The sequence below is a fragment of the Populus euphratica genome, unplaced genomic scaffold (assembly GCF_000495115.2).
Source record: "Populus euphratica unplaced genomic scaffold, PopEup_1.0 scaffold4.1, whole genome shotgun sequence".
NCBI classification, from domain to species: Eukaryota; Viridiplantae; Streptophyta; class Magnoliopsida; order Malpighiales; family Salicaceae; genus Populus; species Populus euphratica.
In genome coordinates this window covers 1158639-1181546 of record NW_011499859.1, presented here as the reverse complement: position 1 = coordinate 1181546, position 22908 = coordinate 1158639, and the positions used below count along the sequence as shown (strand labels likewise).

The following is a 22908-nucleotide window of genomic DNA, read 5'->3' as shown; positions in this document are numbered from 1 at the left end:
GAGTACAACTTTGTAATGAGATATATGATCGAGGAGCTAGGCCTGAAACTTCCTGATGCCAAAATCACCTTCTGTGGTATGTATGAAGGTTCAATGGATATCATCAAGAACCACGAACTTTACGGTAAGGCATGTAACATTTTCCTCCCTTACGCTGCTGCAATGTCAATAGAATTCACTAGTCTTGCATGATGTTTTCACTCAGGTTTTAATGTCACTGCTGACGCTTGCTGTGGGTTAGGAAAGTATAAGGGTTGGATCTTGTGCTTTGCATCGGAAATTGCTTGCAGCAATGCAACCAACCATATCTGGTGGGACCAATACCATCCAACTGATGCAGTGAATGCCATCTTGGCAGACAATGTATGGAATGGCTTGCACACAAAAATGTGCTACCCCATGAACTTGGAGGACATGGTTGCTCCTAGAACCAAATAACCAGAGGCAGAAGTTAACAGTTGTTGAATTTTGTGGTCTACTGATCGAGCGTTTAGTCCTGGTATTTTCTGTGGTGCTTATGCCCTGTGAACCTATTAACTGACAAGAACGATGTGTAAGATTCATGTAGATGAAGTACAGACAAGAATAATGTGTAACATACATGTACATGAGGATCTGCGATTGTGGAATGTAGGTAGTAACATACATGTACATGAGGAGCTGAGATTGTGGAATGTAGGTAGTACAGGTGTGATATTACTTAGAAACTTTGCCTTTTGATAGGTATAGTAGAGTTTCCATTCTTTATATATAGCAGTTTATTCTTGGATTTTCTTCATCATTGGATGAAATAGCACCGACCATTATCACTTGTCAATATCGCCTTCGATGTCTGATCTCGGATGCAGTTGTGACCTCCCTGCAACAGTGAAGTTCCATCAACAAATTATTTGCTCGAGAATGGCTAAAGAACTGGAGCTTAGTACTACACACAGAATTTAAAAGTTGAACAGGATCCCGAAATTGTAAAAACAAGTCGCTTTAGCTTAAGCTGGTTAGATACAAAACAATATGAAAAATTCCCAGTTTGAGACTAGATAGAGATTAAGTGAGGATCTACATCCTACACAGGCTTGGAATACAGCTAAATTATCTTGAGATGATCTTTCAGCCAAAATAAAGAGGAAATGACGGCCCCGTTTCCTCTTTAAGGTGATAAAACAGTCGCCAACCTAGAGGAAACACAGATAGGTAAAGTGGTCGGTTACAGCAAAGGAAGTCAGTATCAAAATCACTCATGTGGACATATTATGAAAATAAGGCTGAAAGATAGGAGTACATCACTATACAAGCTTCTTCTTTTTTAACGAAACAAAGCTAGAATATCAAAATCCTAATACTCATGTATGGACTGGTTAAAAACCATTCTTGATCTGCAGTGGATTTTCCATATGCTACGTTCTTTTTTACAAGAACATCCAAATTCCACGGAATCTGATGGATAGGAGCAAACTAAGATTAAAATGGGTGAAAGGGAATTACTTTAAATATGGAATTGTCATGGTCTTTAGCAAGGATGGATTTCGAGTTGAGAATTCGTGCCACTCCTCTTGATCAATCTTTCCTCTCGATCAATCTTTCCTCTCGATCAATCTTTCCATCCCCTCTAGAATTCACGTCCTTAAATGTCTAGGCAGACTCAAGGAAAAGGTTTCAATAATTTTGTGGACTTTACAACGTGATGAAGAGATTAATTTAATTCTTTAATATTATGCAAGCCTTACCTTGTTAATAATGGCTTCAACGATGTCATCTGAAAGCATCAATTCTGATTCATCTAAAAGCGCCAATATCAGCACCTTGACCTTTCACCAGTTAAATATTCCAAAGCATATCAATATGTATTTTAGAAATACAAAAGGAAGTGCTTCTACTTGAAGTAGCCTGGTTCTATGCAGAATAAGAACATGAATGATGCAACATATTTTGTTTGAAAACCATTGCCTGGATATGAAGATCTTCAAGTAAATATATTTTAGCCAAAAGAAGTTCTTCCAGTTAAAAGTATATTTAATCTTATCAAATTAATATGATGAGCAGCCTGTACTAATTTACTTCGGTTTTACTATCATGTCAGTATTCTGCAAACTCGTTAGGAAATGAAAAACAATGATCTCAGATTCAGTCTTTAATCTTTACCTCATCGCGTTCGATGAAACCTGTCTCCAATATATCATATAGTTTAAATGCAACTGCCAGACCAGAACATCAGACTTTTAGCATAACTTTCAAATAAGAATGATAGCACACATAATATGAGAGGGATTTCATACAAGCAGCTTTGTCTGATTGGGGTGCTTCTGGGTGAAAGACACTCAGGGATCGTACAAGCTCCGCGAATTCTATGACTCCATCATGCTTGGAGTCAAGCAATTGGAAAATCTGGAGAGCGTATAATTAAGTAAGATACTGCTATCTATTAAAAAAATATATAGGCCAGTAAGGAATGCTTGTAAGGAAATAGCAAGCTTACCCGGTCGGAAAAGAGACTTTGATTCTCGCTATTTCTGAATAACCCCAACTGAAACTCTTCCTGGATATTAATAAGAAGCCAGGTTCAGGAATTAAAAGAATATCCTGTAAGAACCTTTTAGTATGAGCTTTGATTGTTTCATTGAAACTGAAATTGTAATTCTGCTCTACAAGAATAAGCCCACCTTTTTTAGGTTAGATTGTGTTTCTCTCACAGATTGCATGCCTTCAGCGTATGAAATTGTATGCATATAAAATTAAGAACTTACTTTGCTAATAAGCCCATCATCTTTTAAAGCACTGCTTAGTTTCCTGAATAGCTCATGCAAGGCTTCAATTTCAGCTTCATTGACTGCAAGAATATGAGCACGGAGCAAACAAATGACCGAACAATGCGTATCACCAAGAATCTGGCTAGTGGAGCGGAATCCAGAGAAGTAATTCCAATCTAAAAACAAGTATAAACAAAACTTACAGCAAATCTCTGCTGCAAGAACTGCTGGGTCATCATATTTAAGTTGCTGCTTTGTGCAAATACATCCCATAAAGCTGGACTTTAATGCTAACAAATAAACTTCCTTCGATGAGAGAAAGTTATACTAACACAGCTGCAGGCTTGCATCTGATTTCATGACTCTTTATTCCTGATGTTCTTGGTAGACCCTGGAAAAAGGTCGTGATAACAAGTGGAAGTTGATGACACAACTCCCTAACGCTATTCATGGCCAGCGTAGGCTGAATGAACTAGTCAATGCTGCACACTATCAAATGCCAGAATGCCGGATTCTGATGCTAGATCATTGATCCATAGTCCGCTTACTGGGATTTCTTGTCCTGTCATAGCACACCAAATTATTCAGTATAGACAGATCAGAGTGAAACACACCCTTCTGGACGTCAATTCTCTGGTAGAGTACTACGTTCCGTCCACCAGTTTGGAATTTGTGCTAAGCAGATGAATTTATAGTAGCTCGCAAATCCTGGTTGAAATTGACCGGACTTCCTATCATAATTTCTTTCAAGAATCTGGTTCCTCTTTCTGTACTTTCAAGAATGGAATTGTTCGGTTTACCAGTCCAGCAGAGGATAGAAGTTGGTTTTTAATCACTCCTTTCAACAACTAAAGCTAAATATCACTGGGACCTTTGTTATTCAAATTTAGATTTACCTCTTGAAGCTTTTGAGAGTTATCTCCTTTTCATTTGATTTTGGAACCAGTGTACAGGTAAAAAGGCAAAAACAGTATGGCTCTAACAGTCTAGAACAATGAATTGTTCGCCGTAAAATTGTTACAAGCCCATGTTTTAACATGGCTGTTTTTCGTTTCGAGCTCACACACGTTCCATGATCAACCACTGGAACTCGCAGATTGAAAGCTCAAAAATTTGTTGTTAAAAATAGCAGAAAAGGTATCCTTTAAGGAGCGTAGGTTAATTCTTCCAGCTCCATGCTACTTTATGCACATAGTTCTATTCTGTCAATATTGTTTTTGGCATCTGGTGCGAGCAGAATTTTCATACCACACGTCATGTTATTTATAGTCTGGCACTTCATTGTCGAGCACAAATTAAGCTGGGAAATACCAGAGTTAATTGCCTGAAAAATGGAAACCAGTCTTAGAAAATTAAATAACGATATTATACACTTCTAGGCCCTATCTGGAAATATACAATTCAAAAGTTAAAACAAAAGGAATTTAGAATATGGAAATTCCTGCTATGCAATAAGTTGTTATTCCTGATGTTCTCGATTTTAGGGGCAGGTTTTCAGCCCCTAAAATCTCTAGCTTTCACTGATATTAAGCAATAAGCTAGTCGTTAAAGGTATGGGAGTACATTATTCATTCACATTTGCACTGTGAATTATAATAATAGTAATTCACAGTATATTTATTTTTTTTATTTTTTATATATTTTTTAAAATTATTTTTGATAATTTTATTTTTTTAATATTGATCTGGTTAAAAATTTTACTTTGTAATTTTTTAAAAAAATACTGTAAATTACTACGATGTTTTCCCACATGATTATTTTATTTTATTTTTATTTTTAAAAATTATATTTGTTAATTTTACTTTTTTAATATTAAGCTGAATGAGAATTTAGTTTTGTGTTTTTTGTTTAAAACATTATTAATTGCTACAGTATTTCTCTATATAGTTTTTTTTTATGGTTTTCTCCAAAATTATCCTTTTTTATTTTATTTTTTAATATTGAGCTAATTAAAAATTACAGTTATAATATGTGAGAGAAACATTGTAACTTTTCTCGTAAATTATTGTGGATTTCTACAATATTTTTTTTCACATAGTTTTTTTTAGTTTCTTTCTAAAATTATCTTGTTAATTTTACTTTTTTAATATTAAACTGATTAAGAATTACAAGTATAAGGCTAAACATGTGGGGAGAAAAACACTGTAACTTTCCTCACAAAACACTATGGACTGATACAGTTTTTTCTCACATGGTTTTTTTTTTATTTTTTTGTAATATTTTTTTCTAAAATTATTTTTGTCGATGTTATTTTTTAATATTTAGTTGGTTAGAATTTAATTTTGTAATAAAACTTAATCATTTGAGGAAAGTATTATAGTTTTCTTTACAAAGCATTATGGATTGCTATAATGTCTCTTCACGTAATTTTTTTTTATGATTTTTTCAAAATTATTTTTGTTAATTTTATTTTTTTAATATTAAGCTAGTTGAGAATTATAATTATAAGTCATTATAAATAAGGCTAATAAATCATGTAAGGAAGCATTGTAGCTTTCATTATAAAATACCATGAATTGCTACAGTATTTCCAGCATAGTTTTTTTGTCTCTTTTTTTATGTTTTTTATTTTGTTTTTTAAAAAATTATCTTTGTTAATTTTATTTTTTTAATATTGAGCCGATTGAAAATTTAGCTTTGTAATTTTTTCTTTAAAATATTGTGAATTGCTGCAATGTTTTTCCACATGTTTTTTTATGATTTTTTTTCAAAATTATCTTTATCAATTTTTTTTTTAATATTGAGTTGGTTAAAAATTATAATTATAATAAAACTAAATCATATGGGAAAAGTGTTGTTCTTTTTCTCACAAAACACTGTAGATTACTATAGTATTTTTCTAAATGGTTTTTGTCATAATTCTTTCTAAAATTATCTGTATTGATTGTATTGAGAAAAAAATATTGAAGTTTTCCTCATAAAACATTGTCAATTGCTACAACGTTTTTCCTCATGAGTTTTTTTCCTTCTAAAATTATCTCTATAGATTTTTTTAATATTAAGTTGATAGTGAATTTAGTTTTGTAATATTTTTTTATTTTTATTAACAGAAAAGTTAAATCATGTGACAAAAGTATTGTATCTTCCATCGTAAAATACTATGGATTACTACAAATCATTTTATTCAATCTCTAAATTTTTTATTACCAATACAATTTTTTTTCTCTCATGAAATATTGATTCTATCGTACCTTTAGTTTTTATTATTTATTTAGTATTGATTCATAATTATAATATTATTAAGTATATTTGTTTTATAAGGATATAGCAGCGCGTGGATATGCCATCTCTTTTTAAATTAAAATATGTGTACTTTGCTGATGAAGGAATTTAATTTAATGCATGCCAACTAGTATAAAATATCATACTTATTAAAAAAAACACATATCTTGTATAAATGATATTGGAATAATTTATATTGAATTTATCTTTTTAATACCAAGATCACTATTTTTAAAGTGTTATTTTCTCTAATTACGAAGTAACGGCTACAAGGATGACTAATACAAAGACATAAAAAATAGAAGAAGAATTGAAAGAAGTTAGTAAAAGAACATGTTGTTGACATAAATAAATTCCACAGCATATTGAAACAAAGAGCATAGTGTGGAATTAATCCATGCATACGTATTATTATTGTTGTATTCCACCACGCGCGCCGCGCGCGAGCGTGTTATGATAGCAAAGAGGGTAATTCTTTTCTCAAGTACCTGTGCAGAAATAAAAGGAGAAAAGGAGACTGACTCACTTTTGGACACCAATAACAGATTTCAGAAGCCTTTGGATGGAGCGCGCACCAAACAAACAATCCATAGTCAATTTTCCCCGTTACGCTTCTCATACAAAGAAATTTTCAAAAAAGAAGAAGAAGATAGATTTAAAATGCTTTTAGGTATTTAGTTAGAAAATAGTTTACCCCTCTCGTTAATAAAAAACCTTTAAATGTTAAAAAAATCAGTTATTTGATATTATTAAATTTGATTTAATACATCAATTTTTTTTAAAAAATAATTAATTGTTTATCTAAGTTGAACTTAAAATTAAATTATAAAGATATTGGTCTGACATGATTTAATTAATTTAATAAATTAAAAAATAACTTACATAATTAACATAATAAAATACCTAATTTGATTTTAAAAATATTAATTTTTTTTTATTAATACTGAAACTTTAATATATTAAATTAATTTGGATTTCCATTTAACCCATGTACAGGCACAGGAAAATAACTTAAATAATTAACATAATAAAATACCTAATTTAATTTTAAAAATTTAAAAATAATTTTTTTTATTAATACTAAAACTTTAATATATTAAATTAATTTGGATTTCCATTTAACCCATGTACAGGCACAGGCAGTCAGCTTTTACCCGGACTGGTAAAGATTGAAATTAAAAAAATAATAATAAAGGAAAAACGGGGGGGGATAAGAAATGGAGCAGTTAGAGTTTGCCGCGTGTACATATGGTCGGGTCATAGAGTCAAGCCTACAAAAGTCAGCTATCAATGTCAGGACTTCAAAAGGGTGCGACCTGAAATTTCCCAAATTGTTGTCCTTTTTCCCATTAAATAGCAACGTCTATATCATCTGAAATTTAAATAACGCTTTTAAACTAAAATAGGGTTAAATAAAACAAAAATCTCTCAGATCTCCAAAGATGGGTACTGAATTTTACATATAACATGTTTGTTTTTACGACAGAAATATTATTTTTTAAAAAATATTATTTTTATTTAAAATATTATTTTTAATGTTTTTATAATATTTTAATTATTAATATCAAAAATAAATTTTATAAATAAAAAAAAAATATTTTAATATATTTTCAAACAAGAAAAAATTTAAAAAATAATTATAACTACAACGTCAAACATGTTCGTAGCCTAATCCATGCTTTATCCAAATTTTTTTAGGTTAAAACATGTTCATTGGCTCCGAGTAGTTATTTGATGGCTTGATGCTCAAGTTTGTTCAAATTTTGAAGTTGTGCCTGTCATGAAATTGAAAGGAGAAAGGAAAGCTATTAAGCTATAACAGGTTCTTTGCTCTCTCTTTTTTTCGGTTTGTGCATTGGATACAGTAAAAAACCAAGCTAAGGCCCTGGAAGGAAGGCCACATCAGAACATCCCTAACGCTGCAGGAGGTTTCTGAAAGCAATACCCTTATAAGCTCAAAGAACATGCACTCCTTTTCCTTTTCTCGAGACCATTATAGGTTCTTATTATAATCAATTAGAACAAGTTGTAACATTGATGAATTAGATGAAACGCTGACAAGAATGATCTGTACCATTCATGTAGATGAAGTGCTGGGATTGCGGAATGAATCTCAATACACTGTAGTATAGATGTGGCATTACTCGGAAACTTTGCATGTTGATAGCTCTTGCTGTAGCAATTCAATTCAATAATGGCCTAATGGGTATCAATTCCTTTTAATATCCATCTTTAATAATAATTTGGTCCATCTTTCCAGTTTACCTCCATTTTCGAAACATTAATAATAATTTCATCTCTTTTAATGAAAACAGAAAATGAGCATGGGTTCCATTCAACGTTTGTTCCTGTTGTGACATACTAATGCATTGGCAATGGAGCTGGCAAGATTTTAACTTCAAATTGGCTGTTTTACATACTACTGCAGTTGCACTGAACACGAAGTTCTCTATGCTCATCCATTTCTCAACCTCTAATTCTTAAGCTCCTCACAAACGGTTTTCGGATTGTTCCACAAGTAATTGTGGACATGGCCGTACTTGGGCTAATTCCAATCGGACAACATATTAAGGTATGTAAAGATTCTGAAGGGTTTTCCTTTTCAAAACCCCTTGGGTTGGCATTAAATTGAAGTTTGCAGAGATTTGAATCTGGTCTCAACTTCATCACGTACGTGAACTGAAGAATAAGATTAAATATCAAAATTTTGTGAAACTACAGATATGTTCTTTTTTTCATGATTACACAATGTTGCTCGCTCGTTGTTCTGTATGGTATGGCAGGCTGCAAAGAAACTGACTAATAATAATTTTTCTGTACTTTGCACCGCAGGTTCTTTTTAATCAGAAGGAAATCAGTGGAGAGGAAATGGAATATATTTTGAACAATTACCCTCCGCAAACGCGGTTTCTGGTGGAGGAAAACCCAGGAACCCTTTCCGTCAAATTAGAAGATGAGAATGAATTAGATCATGCCCTTCCAACGACAACAATGGAACGAAAAACCCCCCATGACCACCGGCAGTTGACCGCTGTATGAGAACATGGGTGAGACAGAGTATGAAATCTTGCCGTCTAGTCTAGTAATGGAAGATGTTTATAATGATTTTGCATTTCACTAGTTTCATCACTACGTATATTGATGAAAGAAAGGCTCCTGTAGAGGCAAAGGAAAAACTGACATGGAGATTGATCAAAGTAAAATCCTACCAAATCTATCCAAGAATTATTTAAGCTTGAATTCACTAACTAAGCAATCCTATAATTCGTTGTGGGGAGGGCCGGCCGGTAATTTCACTGACCCATCGGATTAGGTCTTTACCTGGGGATGTTAAAGTAGACATGATAAAAACTCACATTTGATAATACTCTATAAACTTAAACTTGGTGTTTAGAAATGTGTTATTAATTATTTTTTAAAATATTTTTTATTTAAAAATATATTAAAATAATATATTTTTATTTTTTAAAATTATTTTTAATATCATTATATTCAAATAATAAAATTTAATTTTTAATAGAACAACATTTAAAATATAATTTCAAACAATCTGAAAATCGGTTGAGGGTTATCGATTATATATATTTTGTGTGGAATGTTTTGGAATTTGTTTTATAATCTTATTTGAGATATATTATTTTTTATGTTTTAATTTTCTAAGATTTAATATTAAGTGATTTAATTTTTTAAAAATAAAAATAAAATTAAGTCGGGTTGGTTGGATATCCACATGTCTAATGATGGATGTAGGTGTGCAAATACACTAAAAAAAACATTCAAACCTGTCGTCATCCCTACTGGTACGCCAATTAGCTCATGCAAGGCGGACATCCACAAGAGACTCTCTCTCTCTCTCTCTCTCAGACCCCCACACCTTCATACCCCACACGTGAAATGATCTTCCAAGTTTGCCCTTGGAAGTGGCCGTTAACAATTAACAAAATTTTCGTTAAGGACAAGTCTGGTAAACAAAAAAGACCCCAAATTAGGCGGCCTTTTAAATGGCAGCATAGCGGCAAGTGGTTGGTTCCCGTAAGATTGAAGACTTCTTGTATTAACTCCAAAGATTCATTCATGTGACAGTCTAAAGCAGAGTCGGAAACCACTACCATCCCCCACCTCTAAGGAGAGGAGACGAGAGGACATCGAAGAGTCATGAAAAAAACTCGACAAGGGTTCTCAGTCTCAAACGCCATTGTTTGTCAAAACAACAAAATCATAAACGGCCATTCAAGAAGGAGAAGTTTGTATGAGCTGCGCTTCTCTTTGCTTTTCCTACTTTGTTATCTTCTCTTCTTGTTCTGTGCTAGACTTAGCATTGGTCTTGGAAATCAAGGTGATATTTATTTTCAGGGCTGATCTTTTTTGTTTTTGGAAGTTTTTCATGCTCCATTTTTCTTTCTTTCTTTTTGTTACAACTTACAACCCATTATTTTGTGTTATATTTCTAGCAAATCCATTTTATTTGTCTTTTTATACACATATTAATTGCCTAGAAAATTGATGGAAAAGATGAGGCCTTTGAGTTTCTGCTGTTTAGTTTCTATGATAATGAACCTGCTCATCACGACTTGCTTAATTGACCACATAATTGTGCAGGAAGGTCAACTTAAGTTCTAGCACTTTTATCTTTGCGGTCTGTTCCTTCGAAGATTTGTTTTTCTCGATAGGGGTGCTAATTGGCCATTTGTTTTATGCATGATATACAATTGATATTGATTATGCGTTTTCAGGGAATTTGACTCTTGATGACAGTAGCATACCTTGTTCCAGTGATCTCAAAGATACTCTTTGCGGTGATACATATTCACGTGATGCCAATAGAAGCAATAATTGTACAAATGGAATTCTGCTAGGGGCCAATTTATCTAACAGCAATAACAATGCTACAGTTCATACTGCCTCGAGAAATCAGAGGTGCCCACTCCCAGAGACAAATAGATTAGAAGAAGTACTTTTGAGTACTTTAGGGTATGGTTCTTCAGGGTTAATAATGAAGAATCCAGAAGAACTGAAGGCAGTTAAACCAAAAGAACTACCTAGTGGAAGACTTCAGCATTTGACTTATCTCAACTTTGACGAGTTCCGGAACTTAACAAGACAAGAAAAAGGCAAAGTGCTGCCCAAGCAGCTTGCTAACATCACCCACCGGCTTGAGCCTGATGGAAAAGAGTACAACTATGCCTCTGTGACTAAGGGTGCAAAGGTGCTTGTGTACAATAAGGAGGCTAAAGGAGCATGTAACATACTGGGGAAGGATCATGATAAGTACCTGAGAAACCCTTGTCTCACGAGAGAGAAGTTTGTTGTGATTGAGCTTTCAGAGGAGACACTGGTTGATGTCGTTAAAATAGCAAATTTCGAACATTATTCCTCCAATTTCAAGGATTTTGAACTGTCAGGAAGTTTGACCTATCCAACTAGAACTTGGACACAGTTGGGAAATTTTGTGGCTGCAAATGTGAAGCACATTCAAGATTTTAAGCTGCCTGAACCCAAATGGGTGAGGTATTTGAAGTTGAATTTACTAAGTCATTATGGGTCAGAATTTTACTGCACGTTGAGTGTTGTTGAGGTATATGGAGTAGATGCAATTGAGCAGATGCTTGAAGATTTCTTTGTGCCATCCGAAGAACCTCTTCCCAATGAATTGCCAGAGCCTAATTCAACTGCAGCCCCACCTTCAAAGCCAGAATCAAGTCTGGCTGACAAGGAAGATAGTGGGAAAGTTCACAACGGGAGTGAATCGAGTGATAATGCTGGCATGGAGACAGAGAACATACATGGTATTCAACAATCCAGTCCCAGTGTGAAGAAGAATCCTGAGAGTATAAACGTGATTGCTAATCCTGTAACTGGAGTTAGACAGCTTTTAATTAGCAGAAAACCAGGTGACACTGTTCTAAAGATCTTGATGCAGAAGCTGAAGTCGCTTGAACTAAGTTTAACTATGCTCGAGGAGTATATCAAAGAAATGAATCAGAGAAAAGGAGATATTCTGCCAAAGCTTGATCAAGAGCTATTCAGGATTTCATTGCTTGTGGAGAAGAGCAGAATAGAAATTAGAGATCTCATGGAATGGAAGGAGAACACGGTACTGCTCAACTTCCAAAATTTTCAAAGAGAAGGAATTTCTGCGATTGCCTAAACCTCGTTTTGTTTCTCATTTTCAGGATAAAGTGCTCATGGAGTTCGAATCATGGAAAGCTGGTGTTTCATCTAGTATGGATGCAATGATTAGAGAAAATACAAGGCTAAGGTGGGAAACATCGATCTTATAGTCAAAATTCATGAACATCTTTTCAAATATTTTGGTTATTATATCTCCTGAATGTCTGCTATCTCTGATTGATTCAAGTTGTCTTACCTAATCCATTTTCCAAAGGGAAAAACACATCATGCATTTTCTTTTACATGCTATGCTGTTCCCTGTTTATATAATCCTTTGTACTTTGACCATCTAGCTGATAATCTACAATAGTTTGCCAATCCTCTACTTTTAGTATTATGTCGCTTTTAGCTCATGTTTTATAAATTTTTACCATTTATTCACGTGTGCTTTCGCTTTGCTGGCTGACTAGCTTTCCCATTTGTTTCACCCCCTCTCTTTCCTTCACAGATTGGACGTTGAAAAGGTTGCAAACGATCAAGCAAATCTGGAAAGTAAAGAACTCGCAGTGCTAGCCAGGAGTATTGTTTTTGTGTGCTTTTCAACTGCCATGCTGGTTTCTGCAAAAGTTTCAAAATTCTTAGCAGCCGCATCATATTTGGGGAAGGCATGCCGGACTAGAAGAGGTTGGATAATGATACTAGTTAGCAGCACTATCATAATATTCGTTACACTACTCTCCAGCTAGTCCCTTCTTCGTAGCTTGAGAACCGGTAGGTAAGAGCTTCGAATTTTTTTCCTGGAGCATCAGAGTCAGCTAATGTAATGCTTCGGGGTTGTGATATCAACAGAACCATAACAATATTCATTATCTTGCTGTGTACGTTGTCTTCACTTTTGTAGCTCTAGAAAATCAGATCCTTCGTTGATATTTGGCTTTTGCCTCTTCGTAACTATAGCTTTTACATCAATGTAAAGCATGCTGTTATTATCTTTACTTGTTTCTTTAATCTTGAATGAAGTTAAGGTAGTGAATAATGTGACATGTTTCTTTGATTTCTTCAAAATGTCATGCGTAATATCAAGAATAGAGACAAAGGATGTAGTCTCGGCCAAAAAAAAAAAAAAGACTCGTATTTTTTTCTTAAAACAGTGATGGTGTGCTTCACGATGTTTTTAGCACGAATGGACTCGGTCACGGGAGGTGTAGTGACTTCATGCCATCGTGGTATATCTCTCTCTGTCATTAAATAACGCTAGTTTGATTCTACGCCCCATGCTGTGGGATATAGTAATGTTCTTTTTTCAATGCAAGAAAAAAAAAGTGTGGGCATTATTAATGCATATATTTAATAATTATATATGTAAATAAATTATAATAAATATCTTGATTACAATCAAATATTAAATTGAAAAGCTGAAATAAAATGCTATTTCAAAGAGAAAAAATAGAAAATTTATTTTAATTTGAAATTAAATCTTTAAAATTTTATTTAGTTTGAATCAATAAAATAAAATTTTGTTTTATTACAATAAAAGGTTTTTTTCGTATTAAAAGTTATTTTTAGAGTTTGGTGGCTATAACACAGTATTATAATTTATTTATCTTGTTAATACACGTTACACGTATTAATTATTTTTTTCTTATATGTTTAATATAGTTTATGATTTGAAAAAAAAATCAAATTTTTATTTCAAGTTAAAATTTAATTTTAAAAGCTTCAATTGTTTTAAATTTATAACATTGAATTTTATTATACCTAATTGAATATTAACCGAGCATTAAGATTTTTTCTAAGCATCATGAAAGCTTCGTATCAAAATAAAGAACACAAATAATAAAATACAAAACCTAATAAACTTATTATGAAAATATTAAAAAAAAAAAAAAAGAGAGTCTTATGGCTAGATTTGGGGGGGGGGGGGGGAGCTGCTTTTCATTTGAATAGTGGAAGTTGTTTTTCACCCTAAATGTTTTATGTTTTTAGTAACAAAAAACAATCCAACACTTTTTTTCTTGTAATACTAAGGGGTGTTTTGCGTTATAGTTGAATAGTCGAACCGTCGTTTTCGTTGTGTTTTGGAATTATTTTAATATTTTAATATGAAAAATAAATTTTAAAAAATAAACTACAGTTATTTACTGTCTCAAAAATCATAATTTCTACAAAATAGAAAATATATTAGTTATTTTATTTAGCACAAGAAATCGACTGTAATATCATTTGAATATATTATTAATTACCCGTATACCATTAGTAACGCACCCACTCCCACGCGATCGAGTTTCTCCCAGTCAGTTGACTCACACGAGTCGCGACTCACAACGACCTCCCTCCCTCCCTCACTCTCTACTCTGCAACAAAAGAGTTCGACGACTCCGTTTCTTCTAGGGTTTCCATGAAAAAATAAAACGGCACTGATTTTTCCCAAATACGGTTTCATGTTCTTCATTTGTGAAATCTCACTCGCTTTCATGTCTTTTAAATGGAGATTACTGCCTTCAATTTCACTCTCTCTGAATCTTTCCTCATAGCCTCATCTCTTACCCTCCTCTCTCTCTCAATTGCTCTCCTCACTCTCCGATCAAAATCTCCCAAGTCGAACCTCACCGTCCGTTCCTCCACGTCAGCAGCATCAACATCCAAGACGAGAACCTGCAGGTGTTGCTGTTCTTGTATCGGTGAGATTGGAAGTGATAATAGTAAGGATTCTGTTACGGTGGAGAAGTACGTGAACGGTGTTGGTGCGGCGGAGGCTATGGTGGTGGATAAGCAGACCGGAGCTTCGATGATGGAGCAGTTAGTGCCGGAGATTACAACGCACGCGCTTAGTTATTTGGATTATCCAAGTTTGTGTAGGTTGTCGATGACTAATTCGTTGATGCGTAAAGCTGCTAATGATGATAATGCGTGGAAGGCGCTGTATCATAAGGTTTTCGTTTTTGTTAATTTTTAGATTGTTCGGCTAATTTTATTATTGATTATAGATTTTAAGTGCATTTATTGTTGTGCCGTGGAATACGCTGCTTTTTGGTGTTAAATTTTTTTGTTTTTAAATTTTTGGGAGCGGCTGTGATTGTGATTGTGGGTTTATTTTAGAGTAAAATTTGGTGTTTTGGTTATTGTGAAATTGTTGCTGATTTGGCTAATTGTGGGGATAGTGTGTGAAATTTGGAGAAATAGGGAATTGATGTAAATCTGATTGGCATTAACAAGTAGTAATGTAGGGTTCTAGTTTCAGAATTTTCTAATATGCGTTGTAAAATAGGTGTTTTTCTTGATTGAAGTGCTGTATGACACTATATTTTTTGTTGGATTTTATGTAAGTGAGAAGATCATTTTGTTGCATAACATGCGTTTTGGGGAATAAAGAGTGTTATAGTTTAGTTCTCTTTCTTAGAACTTGTAGATGTTGAAGAACTATAGATTAAAATCCCCTAACCTGGATAATAAGGCAGCATAGGAGCTACAGCTGTAGAGAAACTTTTGAATTGGGAGGCCCAAGGAAGGTCATTTGGAACATTCTTTTTAGGGAGGGAAAACATGGTACCGTTACTAGCTCAACATATATTGTGTTATTCCATGAAATAATTCAAATCTCAAATTATTGCTGTAAGGTTTAAATTTTATTTGTTATGAGATCACCCCCCTATCATTATTTAGGAATATCGTCTTCATTTTTTCCTTGCATTTTGATTTCCTCTTAAGGATTTCTTGATTTTCTCCGCTAAAATTCTGGAAGTTCTTCTTTGCCATTCCTATTTTCTCTTCTATTTTTTTGGGTATCCTTGATTTAAATTTTTCCTTATCAATGTGGATTTACCAGGTTGCAAATGTGGATTCAAAGTGTAGATCTTTTTCTCTTTTTTTTTTGTAGTAGTTGCTTTTTAGATTTTTTTGCTTGGGGATTTTCCTTCTATTGTGTGTATTGATTTTTTTTACCTTTTGTGTTTGCTGTGTTAGGATTTTACATTGGAACAAGGTAGTGTGACTCCTGTTATTGGGTGGAAGGCTTACTATGCAGTTACAAGAGCCATTGTGAATGTCAATACAGAATTCTTTAACATCATTAGAGAAAGGTCTGTTCAAGCAATGAGTCAATTATGGCTTAACTCGGATTATGTGAAGTGCACCCATGCATCTGGGGAAAATTTTTCAGGGTATGATCATTTATCTTGACTTCAGCTAATAAGACTATTTTTATGTTTTCGAGTGATTGCCATGGAAAAGGTTTATAACGTTCCTGCAGTTTGCAGTACTTACTGTATTTATGAGTTATTGAATGTTTCTCTAGTGGCATCCTCCTGTGATCTTTTTTCCCATGTCCTGCTGTTAATTGGAAATCCCTAGGCATGGGGGACTTCCTAATAGTTGTTTTTGATTTACAGAGGATTCACACGTTTCACTTATAGGAACTTTTCTTTAAAGACATTTATCCTGGTTAATGCATTTGGGGAGCCTAGGAGGATTTATATAGGATGATAGTTGTCCTGTAACCAATTTATATGGTAGTGATGAATTATTGCTGAATAGAAATACTGTGGTGATTTGTTCTATTATGATATAAATTTTTTTTCTTGCATTTTTAAGATGCATATATTGATTTGACTTGGTTATGAATTTTGATATATGTTTTCATTATTTGACAGAGTAATCAATCTGCTTAGCTTGGGCTACAGGAATTGGTTTGGAATTTGGTAGATGGGGGAATATGTGGCTTGGTAGAGTAAATATGAACAAACTAGTAATGTTAGAGATGTGCTCGCATACATTGGAAAAGCAGATGAGGGGTGAGGTTCTCTCATCCTATTTGATAAGGAATATAGGAAACCGGATTTTAAAATAAGGAACTAGATGTTAGGAATGAGAACTCTATTATATCCCAAAATTAATTTGCCTTTGTAACTTTTGAAGTCATGGTAATTGCCTAATTGGAAAGAAGTGATCGACACTCAGGAGATGATTTCTTAGATAGTATGAGCGAGTCACCTCTAGTACAAGTATATTTGGATGCAGTTTTACACTTGTCAATTAATGAAATGGTAGGAGAGATAATCATAGGATTTTGTATTCTTTAATTACCTAGCATTGATTCCAAGTTGATGAAATGGCAATTGGATCAAATAAAGTAAAAATGAGAATTAAAATAGTCAGGTTATTTATTGTATTGGTGACTTATTTTATGCAGTTTTCAAAACTTGTTAGCCTTTAATGTTTGATTGAACAGAGCTTAGAGCTGAGACGTGCTTGACCCATACAGGTATAATGCTGTAATACAGAGTTGGCAGTTTGCATTTAATTGGGAGCAAGTATTGGACTTGCAGGTTCGTGATGTAAGGGCTCGTGTGCTGACTGACATGGCTTGGGTTACCATGAAAATGTACGTTGTTGAGATGGACACTGGGCCATTTAACGTAACTAATGTATTTGAGCTCCATGATGGACGGTGGTACATGGTGCATCATCACAGTTCAGTGATGATCATTGATGCGGAGGTGGACCAGCAGATTGTGCATGCATGAATTAGGAGAAAAGTAAAATGATACTCAAGTGATAACTTAAATACTAGTTGCAAAATAGCGGTCTTTATTAGCAAGAGCCAGTTTTTCGAATTTTCTTTATGAATTCATGGAACATCATTTCAATTTTCTTCATTTCTTTTCTTCTCTCGGCTTTTAGTTCTGTAATTATTTGGCCCAATTCATTCCTTAGACACAGATAACATATATACACATCCATAGCAAAGTTGTTATTGTATTATCATTTGAGGAAGTAATTGAAGGATAAAAATGAGAAATGAACCCATGCTCATCTTTCTGTGCTGGGATTGCCAGAAAACATGGAAGTCAACTTGCGAGATGAGTAGATGGGAAGCAACTTACTTGTTCAATCTCTGCTTTCTACCTTGGTGTCCTGTTGTGCTATACCTTTTGTTTTCCGCTTAGATGTTAAAAATCAAAATGATTTGCATTCCATGTTCGAGCAGATCCCAAAGACGATGGATTTGGGGCAGCTTAAATGTTCAATATAGCCTTGCCTTGCCTTAACCGGGCTAATTGACTAGGATGACATTTTTGAATTGTTCATGTACTTTGGGTTCTTGTATGCTGAGCTAATCACAATGTAAGGATTTATCCCATTGGTCGATCCTTTTCCAGAATTGGTGGGAGCAGTTCCATCTCTGTTCCGCAAGAGTTCAGGAGGAGGGTGAGGACCTGGATAATGAGGGAACTTTTTGTAACAATATATTTGGAGAATACTTATGTTGGTTTGTCCGGAGGTTGGCCTGCAATTGTATCTACACTAAAGACAGTGTTTGGTTAAAATAGAGGTTTATTTTAAATAATTTTGTTGACTTTTATTTTTCTACATGATCTGAGTTTGGATTTTTTTTTTCTCAAAAAATTCAGACAAACCAGCTTCACCATGAATATTTAGAATTAAAAAAAGTGAAAATGCTCAGCTGTACACAATCAAAACTTGGTATCAAGGGTAACATAATATTTTGCTCAAAGTTTTATTGGTTATTATCATATTAATTAGAGACAACTGGAATTTTTTATATTTTTTATAATAAAATAATCAAATTACTCTTAAAATAAAAACTTATTTAACTAATGTACAAGTGCTTTTATTAATTTTCACTTTTAAAGCATGGCAAATGATAAGATTACCCTTATAAAAAAAAATTAATTGTCATTCTGTTGGCTTTTTTTGTGTTTTCATCCTGATTTTTTTTATTATTATTGAGTTAATTGATGAATAGGTTAATATTTTAATAAATATAAAGTACAATTAAAAAACTAATTGGTGTGTGCATTGCACACTTCAACCTGTAGAATGTATCCTTGTTATTCATGCAACGTGTTAAAAGGCATTCAACAAACATTGATTTTATAGACGGCATTTGAATCATTTCGATGATCCATCCATCTATAGGTAGCAAGTGTGGCTTACTAACCTCCAATTTTGATGCCAACAACTATTTTTTTTTTTAATTTATAATCGATTTCTACGTTTAACACTCTAAATTTTCAAAGCAATTATTCAATTTATTTTTTCTTTAAATTTGATATTCTTTTGATTACTATTTATTGTATTTAAAATAATTTATAAAATTATATTTTAATTTTAATTTCATCATCCTTTAATTTATTTTTTCAACGAGATTTAGTTTGTATTCTTTTAATTGTTATTTGTTTTACTTGAGATATTTTTTAAAAATTGATTTTTTTTCATAATTTTATCTTCCTTCAAGTTTTTCTTCTTTTTTGATTAGATCTCCATTCCTTTTATTACTATTTTTTTTTTTACTTTGGTAAATTTTTTGAATTAATATTTTTTTTAATTTGATTATTTAACATTAAATTGGTTGAGAATTGAGCTTTTTAATTAAGCTCACGTGTAAGACTTCACAGTTACAAGTTTGAGAGAATAACTCAAATTTAGAAGATTTACTCAGGTTTACTTGTTTTTTTAGTAATAAACTCATTTTTTTAGTTTCATATTTTAATATTTATTTAATTAGAGGTTAGGCTCTATAATTTTTTAATTGCTTTCTATATAATTTTTCACTAATTTTAAAAATAACATGAATTATCTCGAGTCTTATATTTATTATTCTTTGTTAAATTTATACTTTTAAAAGAATTTTTTATTTTTAAACTAAATTAGACTAATTGATTAAATATAAACATGAGATATCCAATTTATTATATTTTATTTGATTTGTTTTCAAAATCTTTACTATGATAGGTGTACTATCATTTTCATGATAATATTAGAAACTATTCCAGTGAGCTTTTTTTGGTGATATAGTGGTATCTATGACGAAACAATAACGGGCCTTCAACAAAATTTTATTTCTTCTCTTCTAAAGTATAATATTGGTAATTCATTTATTTATAATTAATTATTATTATTATTTTGTTTGTTTTATTTATTATCAATTCCCTTCTAAAAATTATATTATTAAATTAAATATTGAACTTAGCTAAATTAATAACCCGAATGTCAAATTTATTTTTAATTATTTAAAAATATTAGCATTGCTTTAACATATATTTTATTATTAGAAAAAAATAGACTTGGTCTACGACATACCCTTTTCTATCCGTAATAAAAAAAGTCAGTGATACTTCTTTTCTTTGTTTTTGGAACAACTTCAAAAGCTTAATGAATTTTTTAAGTTAATATTGAACTCATTTAAAAACAAATTCCAATCTAATTCAACAACGTAAATCAAATATACTAGTAAGTTACATGCATTTAAAAACAATTTACTCTATTCATGTACAAGCTGAAGTTCGATAAATAAGAATCTTTATTAACTTTCATTATTAAGATTGTAAAACAGACTCTCTTTTTTTATTGCTATATCTTATCTGGTATAGCAATAAAAGAAAAAAATAAAGGAGTCTTTTCTTGCCCTAACATTCAATTACTACAGATACCCGTTGAAAGCCAAAGCGGCACTTAACAACGGATAGAAAATCCTTAGAAATGATATATAATGACAAACTGATGGCATAAGTGTTCGAGGTTCCATGGTCTAGTGGTCAGGACATTGGACTCTGAATCCAGTAACCCGAGTTCAAGTCTCGGTGGAACCTTTCCTTTTCTTACATTTCTTTTTGGGAAGCACAACACGAGCTCATAAAATCTTTCTGTGGGGCCTAACGAATGCTATTGGATTTGAAGCCACACTGCAAGCTTGTGGCTACCACCCATTCCTCTGCCTTCGCAGTTGCGCACAAACACACACTCACAGGAGAGGGGGAGAGGATGGCAATAACTCTTTTTTCAGTTCCAACACCTCACCAATCCCTTTGCACTCGACGCTCATTCACTAACTGCAACTCAAGGTTTCATAGCTCTACAACAACTCTCATTCAGTACCCATCTAAATCTAACATCATCCCTCTTTCTTCTTCTTCCTCTTCTTCTTCAATTACTTCTGTTGTAGAGGACGGTCCCCCTCCTCCATCAGATGCTCTTCCTGCAACCGATGATTTTGACAAGCTACCTGTTAGGTACTTCCTATCTCTTCTTTTTTGTAGTTGAGCCATTAATTTTCTTGTTATGCACTTCCATCTGTTTGGTTGCCAATAATTCAATGAAAGAACTGGTCTTTGATGTTAATTTTATGTTGGGGCCGGCCAGATTGCTAGCTCAGTTGAGTAACCAATTTGTGATACGTTATAGTTGTGGATGAGGAATTTGTAATATCTCTTTCCTCTATGTTGTTTGTGAAAACTAAAATACCGCAATTGTTTTTTAAAACTGAATTATTCTCTGAAGTCTTTTTTCACCTACGATAGTTTTCTAAAAAAAACATTAATGGGATAATTTTCAAAAAAAATAAAAATTCCAGTTTTCCTGCTGAAAAGTTCGATTTTTTAATCATAACCATTATTGTGAGAGGCAACATAGAATTGTCAATAGGGGAAGTTTGTTAGCTGTACGAGAGGGGGTAGGTGCTGCAGAGCATGCATCTCAGTTCATGAATTTTATGCTGGCTCATTGAGACAACAGTTAATATTGCGTACTAAATTACCGAGGGTTTACTGGGTTTTAGGAGAGGGGTGGGATTACATTGCACAAGAAAGTTTGAAACAAATTGCCCATCTTAAGTAGAAGAAATCATTTCTCTGAGCAGCTGAAAAATGTTCTCGTAGCTTTGCTCATGGAAGAAACTGTGTCTGATGGTATATATGACTGGTTTTGAGTCCTTAGACACATTTTCAGTCAAGAACTTTCTCCTTTTGCTTTCCGTAGATGATGGTTGATGAACATTCTTTCTCCACAGTGGTTGTAAAGGCTGTGGGAGAGAGGAAATAGAGAAGGGATGCAACGGAGAGGGAAGAATTCAAGGTGGGATTGCAACAGTTCCAGGGTTTGGTTGGTGGCCAATAAAAGCTTACAGGCCTTGTCCTGGATTTTTAGCATCCGGTGGAAGGTATAGGCGACAAGGGCAAAGCATGGATGAGGTTGCCTTCGGAAGGGGAGGGGAAAAAACTCCGGTAGTGATCAGTGACGAGGGCGAGACCAGGTAAATCTGAGCACGGTTTTACCTGAGCAATCGGGCATCCTGCTAATCACTTCTGGAAATTTTACCTGAACAAGCTGTCCTGGATTTTATGCGTATAATTGGATGAGCTGGTCAAGTATGATTGTAGTTACTATATGTCTATATGTACTGTTCGGTCAATTTTCACTTAAACTATAATCAAAGCCATAGACCAACATACTATCGTATCCCATGTAAAGTTTTTGAAGTCTACATTACATTTAAAATGTCTTCAACCAGATGTATTTAGACATATTAAATTATGTTACAATCTTAAATCAAACCAGTAATTACATATAAAAAAAACAAAAGAAAAAGAGGTCAATACCCTTGTTTAATTGGCTTAGATTTTTTGCTTTTAAAGTCATATAGATAATCTTACTGTATTATTAAAAAAAAAGACAACAGCACCTGTGTTCTGTAATGTTAGTTTTTTTTTTTTTAATCTTAGGGATATTTTGATTCTTTTACTATTTATAAAAAATAGAAAGGCTACATTGTTTTTATCTTTTGTTTTGTAATTTGTATCCCTTCATCACCTAAGCTAATTCCAGGTGACAATTGATTCAGCAAAATCAAGAAAGAGATATTTGCAACAAAATTCATCGGCTTCATGTCTTATTAAATTCAATCTTCAAAATTCTTCCAAGCCCTTTAAAATTAAGAATATATTGATATTTTTAGATTTTTTAAAAATATATTGTATGAATAAATATTTTATTAATTTTTTGAAAAAATATCAGATTAAAAAAAACACAAGTA

At 33.0% G+C, this 22908-nt stretch overlaps 5 protein-coding genes and 1 non-coding gene across 11 annotated transcripts in view; 5 read left to right on the top strand and 1 right to left on the bottom strand.

The window, feature by feature from the left end:
- LOC105124427 (SGNH hydrolase-type esterase superfamily protein) overlaps positions 1–454 on the top strand; it is a 2410-nt gene extending 1956 nt beyond the window's left edge. Inside the window, exons 5-6 of the mRNA XM_011024448.1 lie at positions 2–124; positions 206–454. Coding sequence (XP_011022750.1) covers positions 2–124; positions 206–438 — 356 coding nt within the window. The 3' untranslated portion in view covers positions 439–454. The remainder of the gene's footprint in view (position 1; positions 125–205) is intronic.
- An 84-nt stretch (positions 455–538) lies between these two features.
- LOC105124256 (calcineurin B-like protein 7) lies at positions 539–3145 on the bottom strand. 5 transcript variants are annotated; one of them, XM_011024191.1, is made up of 11 exons: positions 2948–3145; positions 2742–2824; positions 2474–2533; positions 2274–2382; positions 2140–2192; positions 1725–1805; positions 1594–1629; positions 1483–1559; positions 1085–1172; positions 649–729; positions 555–603 (listed from the first exon to the last, which is right to left on the bottom strand). In XM_011024191.1, the coding sequence occupies exons 1-9, from the start codon at positions 3015–3017 to the stop codon at positions 1148–1150; spliced, it is 594 nt and encodes a 197-aa protein (XP_011022493.1). In that variant the 5' UTR covers positions 3018–3145; the 3' UTR covers positions 555–603; positions 649–729; positions 1085–1147. The 5 variants fall into 5 exon arrangements, with proteins under 5 accessions (XP_011022494.1, XP_011022495.1, XP_011022491.1 ...); XM_011024192.1 differs by having other exon boundaries at positions 539–729; positions 1483–1552; positions 1587–1629; XM_011024193.1 differs by having other exon boundaries at positions 539–729; positions 1483–1549; positions 1587–1629.
- A 6864-nt stretch (positions 3146–10009) lies between these two features.
- LOC105124249 (uncharacterized protein SLP1-like) lies at positions 10010–13072 on the top strand. The gene is made up of 4 exons (XM_011024182.1): positions 10010–10302; positions 10700–12060; positions 12140–12225; positions 12586–13072. The coding sequence occupies exons 1-4, from the start codon at positions 10122–10124 to the stop codon at positions 12821–12823; spliced, it is 1866 nt and encodes a 621-aa protein (XP_011022484.1). The 5' UTR covers positions 10010–10121; the 3' UTR covers positions 12824–13072.
- Positions 13073–14314: 1242 nt separating this feature from the next.
- LOC105124248 (F-box protein SKIP8-like) lies at positions 14315–17915 on the top strand. Of its 2 annotated transcripts, none has more exons than XM_011024180.1 (3): positions 14315–15009; positions 16041–16237; positions 17338–17915. In XM_011024180.1, the coding sequence occupies exons 1-3, from the start codon at positions 14563–14565 to the stop codon at positions 17597–17599; spliced, it is 906 nt and encodes a 301-aa protein (XP_011022482.1). In that variant the 5' UTR covers positions 14315–14562; the 3' UTR covers positions 17600–17915. The 2 variants fall into 2 exon arrangements, with proteins under 2 accessions (XP_011022482.1, XP_011022483.1); XM_011024181.1 differs by lacking the exon at positions 17338–17915 and adding an exon at positions 16727–17328.
- Positions 17916–20617: 2702 nt separating this feature from the next.
- TRNAQ-CUG (transfer RNA glutamine (anticodon CUG)) lies at positions 20618–20689 on the top strand. The gene has a single exon. It is a non-coding gene; the product is annotated as a tRNA-Gln (tRNA).
- Positions 20690–20744: 55 nt separating this feature from the next.
- LOC105124247 (uncharacterized) lies at positions 20745–22429 on the top strand. The gene is made up of 2 exons (XM_011024179.1): positions 20745–21109; positions 21886–22429. The coding sequence occupies exons 1-2, from the start codon at positions 20760–20762 to the stop codon at positions 22130–22132; spliced, it is 597 nt and encodes a 198-aa protein (XP_011022481.1). The 5' UTR covers positions 20745–20759; the 3' UTR covers positions 22133–22429.
- Positions 22430–22908: the final 479 nt, after the last annotated feature.